Genomic DNA, 7500 nt, shown 5'->3' with positions numbered 1-7500 from the left:
CGTTTTCTAACGTTGCTTTCTTTTTCTTTTTGTATATTACATGATTTCAAGGGAAGTTTATTTGTTATATCTTAAACAGCTCGTGTGACTTTACAGAAAACTTCATTCTTTAGCTGAAAAATAGCGCTTGATTTGGGGGGAGATTTGAAGTCCTTGTCAAAGAGATTCCTGAGAGGAATTAGATTAGAGGTGATTTGGCACATATATTAGATCGACAAATAGCTATAGAGTAGCGCAAAGTGAAACTCGAAATCAGTTGAGTTTCGAGATTTGGTAGCAATATTAAATAATTTCTATACATATAGTTTGAGTTCAAACTCTGTTGAGGCCCAATTAGCCGTTTTCACCTTCTTTCGCGGGGCCGATAAATCAATACCAATCATGTATTGCAGTCAATGTTATCGACTAACGGCATACCCTCAAGATAACTGACCCTGATCCTTAAATTCAGCGACCACGATTATTTTTGTTAGCCTTGCTATAAAATAGTTGTTGTCATGACTTCAGATCAAAACCTGATCCGTCTTGCATTTTCCCGATTTCACGATCCACTGGTTCTGCACATTTTAATCCTAAATACACCTGCTACCTGAAGCAGGCCAACGTCTTGCAATCAATCTATTGATAAATATACTATTTTCTAAGGACAATATTGTGAGGGGAAAAGTACTGAGGTCAATGTCCCTTAACTTAACCCAACCCTAAATCGTATGGCCTTGTTCGTCTGAGAAAATTATTGTTGGTTATTAGCAAAACAAAATGGCGACCAACACGCTCAACAAAAGATTTATTGCATTTCACCGTTTTATTTGCTGTGTGGATAACAATTATTATATACCGTTTTTTACAACATATATATATATATATATGTATATATATATATATATATATATATATATATGAAAACATGAACGGCCTTGTGTATTTGGCTACTACCATACTACAACATAAATAAATTGAACAAATTGCTGCAACGAAACCCGTAACAGCAAAATCAAGAGCCATATTTACAATCGATATAGTGTGATATAGGTTCTCTACTACCGTTTCACCTCTTTCTCTTTCTCCTCACATCAAAATGAGAGAAAACCATTAAGAGTTGATGGTAAATCCAAATTAATACTGTATCGATTCTACGCTAACACACGACATTCAATACACACAAACAGTACAAATTTGTATGTGCATATTTATTACACATTGTGTATAGATAAATGAAATATACATAGGTTTATACGCAATTAAGCTTAAATGCTTAAACACGTCAATATGTGTGAGTATCTATCTATCTATCTTATCTATCTATCTATCTATCGGTCTGTCTGTCTGTGACGGAGCATTCTTTTCTAGAGAAGTACCATAGGCTTACTTGAATCCATATATTATGACTTGTAATGTATGTATATATATACATACATGCATGTATGTGTGTGATATATATAGATATATATAGTATGTAAAAAAACGTGATGAAACCTGTTCTATAGGTATGAGTCTGATTATGGGTCCGAGGAAGACAACACTATACAATCAATACATGAAGCCGAATATAATGAAATGGTACATTAATAAATACGTTCATTCACACACCACACACTGTTACCTCTATATACTTGTACGCAAATATAAGTGTATGTTCATATATATACATACATGTACGCACATGTGTATGTATCTGGGTTGGGGCCTCGCAGATGAGGTGGCAAGGAAGGGACCGAGCAAAATCGTGGCCGCCATGCCCTCTACGTGACCTGTCTCAGGTGAGAGGTCCTTGTTTTTGTGGGCTCTTGGGAGCTGCTGGTAATTATTACTTTAGAGTACGCGTGCCACGTTAAAAGCACCTAGTACACTCTGTAAAGTAGTTCGCGTTAGGAAGGGCATCAGGCAGAAAATTGGTTAAAAGAAGACGAAATGGATTACGGGCAACTGTACTGGTCCTACCGAACCATCCGCCAACATGGGGAACGGACGTAAAACGATGACCCGACATCGATTAGGTATCGCGGAACTCTATATACACATACTTCAGGAAAAATGATTTTTGTCGATTACACAGCAAAATATAAATTAAAATAATTTGAAAAGGGAACTAAAAATACGTAACAAACTTCAATGACTTGCAGTTTGTTACGCTACTAAAAAGGCCTTCAACCAATAGCATCCACACACACGCACGCACGCACGCGCGCGCGTTGTATATATATATGTGTGTGCGTGTATACATGTATACATGTGTATATATATATATATATATCTATATACACATACAATATACACGTTACATTATAGGATCTTGATCACTTGAAGCACATTTTAGATTTTCAGTAGGATGTTTTCCAAGTTGTTTTTTTTATCAGCTTTTATTAATTTGCAAGAAGGAAATGCGATTTTCATTACGTAATGGACTTAGCTTACAGCTGTTTCTACTACAAGATGCAATACACTCAGCATAGAATGTATGCAGTACACATTGATAAATATACAGAGAGAGGAAGAGGGAAACAGCTTTTTTAAATCTCTCAAACTTTTTACTATTCGGTGACATATATATACGCGTTCGCCACTAGGAGTGAACAACTTGTATAGGATTCTGAGAATTATATATATATATATATATATATATATATATATTGTACATATATACACAAATGTTAATTTTCTTTTAATTTGAAGGAGAAAAAATGCGATTTATTAGCATGCAGAACATTAAAAAAAAATTTTTTTAATTTGTAACACCTTGAAAATTTTAACAAGATCCAATATTGTAAACAGAGAAATCCAGGTGCAATTTATTATTTTTCCTATGTTTGTCACTACTCCCTCATCAGCAGGACCTCCTACCTTCCTCCTTCATCTGTTTGCATAATAAAACAAAATAATAACGCAATAAATAACCTATTTTCGTTTAGGATAGAATACAATATAAAACCGAATCTTCATGAACGCCTGTGTGTAAATTGTAAAACACAACATACATACATATAATTACATAGATTATATATAAAGAGTAACCAAAATTAATTTAGTATTAACTGAACTAAATCTAAGGTTTCGTTTAAGCGCCCACGAAATTTCGGATAAAGTGGATCCCGTGACCAACTGTTACGTTTCTCGATCTACACCAGGGGGTCTATATAAGATTTTATGTGAAATAAATTGTTCACATGAGTATACAACATACTTTAACAATTTTCAATATTCAGTCCTTAAAATATAGGACATTTTTAGCATTTTTCAATGAATTATAAAAGAAAGGACCATCTGGGTGAAACGGGAATTTACAAGGACCCTTACAAAATGGTTGAGAACCACGTCTCTCTCTCGTCCCTTAACCGATAGTTAGTAAAGGAAGGAAGTTCTTTGAATATTAAAAATGAAATTGTCATTTGTGGTGATTATAATTGTTTTTCTGTATCTTTCAGGATTTTGTGGAGATGATAACAGACACAGTTGTAGAGCGACCAGTATCAAAGTAAGACATTACCAGGGAGTCTAAAGTAATGTTAAGAGAAAAAATAATTATATTTTGGTAAGTGTTTTATTACATTCAGAAAATGCCAGCATATAATATGTATATATACATGTATTTGTGTATATATATATATATATATTTTTTTTTTTTTTTCAAAATATATACTTTATATGTATATTTTTATATTATATACACGCACGTTTCTATATTTTCTCTGCAGGAAATGTTACATATTAACGTAACACACACACACAACAAAATTAAGTGCATGCACATGCAAACAAATGCGTGCACAGTGGAACCAACCTTTCGTAGCGCTTGTGATACACGTCTCCGTCTGAATGTATGCACATGCATATATGAGCATGTGTGTACCTATCTCTCTTTATATATATATATATATATATATATATATACATAATATACATATGTGTGTATATGTATGCATATATAATGTATTACAGGTATGTATAATACATCACATGTATGTAAATATACTCCTGTATATACAAATATATTACATTTGTATTACTTGAAATATATTACGTGTATATACCTCTATACATTACATGTTTGTATATATTATAACGTGGATATATACTTTTTTATATACATTACATGTAAAACGTTTAACATATACTAATATATATTAATGTGCGTACACACACACACACACACACACACACACACATCTGTATATATATATATATATATATATATATATTACATATGTATATAGATACTACAAGTGTGTGCATACATATGTATATATATTACATGTACATAATATATATATATATATATATTGCTATATATATATGTATTGGTCTATATATATATATACGTCTATATATATATATATATATACATGTATGTATATATATCATATATATTTCTATATATATTCACGTATATATGTATATGCCTATATATATATATATATATACATGTATGTATATATATCATATATATTTCTATATATATTCACGTATATATGTATATGCATATATGTATATATATATATATATATATATATATATATACCTGACATGTGTGTATATATTACATATATATATATATTAAATATGATTATACATATATATTTATATATATATTAAATATGATTATACATATATATTTATATATATTATATATGATTATACATATATATTTATATATATATTATATATGATTATACATATATATTTATATATATATTATATATGATTATACATATATATTTATATATATATTATATATGATTATACATATATATTTATATATATATTATATATGATTATACATATATATTTATATATATATTATATATGATTATACATATATATTTATATATATATATTATATATGATTATACATATATATTTATATATATATATTATATATGATTATACATATATATTTATATATATATATATTATATATGATTATACATATATATTTATATATATATTTTATATGATTATACATATATATTTATATATATATTATATATGATTATACATATATATATATATATATATATGATTATACATATATATTTATATATATATTATATATGATTATACATATATATTTATATATATTATATATGATTATACATATATATTTATATATATTATATATGATTATACATATATATTTATATATATTATATATGATTATACATATATATTTATATATATATTATATATGATTATCATCATCATCATCGTTTAACGTCCGCTTTCCATGCTAGCATGGGTTGGACGATTTGACTGAGGACTGGTGAAACCGGATGGCAACACCAGGCTCCAGTCTGATTTGGCAGAGTTTCTACAGCTGGATGCCCTTCCTAACGCCAACCACTCAGAGTGTAGTGGGTGCTTTTACGTGTCACCCGCACGAAAACGGCCACACTCGAAATGGTGTCTTTTATGTGCCACCCGCACAAGCCGCACATATATATTTATATATATATTATATATGATTATACATATATATTTATATATATATTATATATGATTATACATATATATTTATATATATATTATATATGATTATACATATATATTTATATATATATTATATATGATTATACATATATTTATATATATATATATTATATATGATTATATTTATATATATATTATATATGATTATATTTATATATATATTATATATGATTATATTTATATATATATTATATATGATTATATTTATATATATATTATATATGATTATATTTATATATATATTATATATGATTATATTTATATATATATTATATATGATTATATTTATATATATATTATATATGATTATATTTATATATATATTATATATGATTATATTTATATATATATTATATATGATTATATTTATATATATATTATATATGATTATATTTATATATATATATTATATATGATTATATTTATATATATATATTATATATGATTATATTTATATATATATTATATATGATTATATTTATATATATATTATATATGATTATATTTATATATATATTATATATGATTATATTTATATATATATTATATATGATTATATTTATATATATATTATATATGATTATATTTATATATATATTATATATGATTATATTTATATATATATTATATATGATTATATTTATATATATATTATATATGATTATATTTATATATATATTATATATGATTATATTTATATATATATTATATATGATTATATTTATATATATATTTATATATGATTATATTTATATATATATTTATATATATATGATTATATTTATATATATATTTATATATATATGATTATATTTATATATATATTTATATATATATGATTATATTTATATATATATTTATATATATATGATTATATTTATATATATATTTATATATATATGATTATATTTATATATATATTTATATATATATGATTATATTTATATATATATTTATATATATATGATTATATTTATATATATATTTATATATATATGATTATATATATATGATTATACATATATATTTATATATATATGATTATACATATATATTTATATATATATGATTATACATATATATTTATATATATATGATTATACATATATATTTATATATATATGATTATACATATATATTTATATATATATGATTATACATATATATTTATATATATATGATTATACATATATATTTATATATATATGATTATACATATATATTTATATATATATGATTATACATATATATTTATATATATATGATTATACATATATATTTATATATATATTATATATGATTATATTTATATATATATGATTATACATATATATTTATATATATATTATATATGATTATATTTATATATATATGATTATGCATATATTTATATATATATGTTACATATGTATATATCTTATATAAATGTTATATGGATATATATATATGTATATATATATATATAAATATACATTATATATATTCGTCATATTTCATATATTTACATATATTCTTAATATTGTTTTAGACATATATCTTGGTGAAGAATTTTTTTGATAATTATCCTGCTATTATTTCAAAATATAGTTTATACATATATATATATATATATATATATATATATATAATATATATATATATATATATATATATGTGTGCAGATAGGTTACATGTGTATATATATTGCATGTGTATGTGTGTGTATGTATGTATAGATATATATATGTAATGTGTGTGTGTGTGTGTGTGTATACATGTAATATATACGTATATATACATATATCAATGTATTACATGTGTATATATATTATATATTTATATATACATATAAGTTACATGTGTATATTATACACATGCTACATGTGTATATATGTATTTACATCCTATACATATTCATATGTGTATATATATAATTAGCTTTATACATATATGCTACATGTGTATATACATATTTATTATATATGTATGTGTATATTTATGCGTAATATGTATATTATGTATATACATGTTTTTATT

The 7500-nt window shown here is 23.6% G+C and overlaps 1 protein-coding gene across 1 annotated transcript in view; it reads left to right on the top strand.

Annotated features, from left to right (window-relative positions):
- LOC106878280 (DNA-binding protein inhibitor ID-2) overlaps positions 1-7500 on the top strand; it is a 31233-nt gene that overhangs the window by 13330 nt on the left and 10403 nt on the right. Inside the window, exon 3 of the mRNA XM_014927457.3 lies at positions 3423-3529. Coding sequence (XP_014782943.1) covers positions 3423-3476 — 54 coding nt within the window. The 3' untranslated portion in view covers positions 3477-3529. The remainder of the gene's footprint in view (positions 1-3422; positions 3530-7500) is intronic.

Source organism: Octopus bimaculoides, chromosome 8 (genome assembly GCF_046866305.1).
Source record: "Octopus bimaculoides isolate indiv1 chromosome 8, ASM4686630v1, whole genome shotgun sequence".
Classification (NCBI taxonomy): Eukaryota; Metazoa; Mollusca; class Cephalopoda; order Octopoda; family Octopodidae; genus Octopus; species Octopus bimaculoides.
This window is presented reverse-complemented; position numbering and strand designations above follow the sequence as displayed.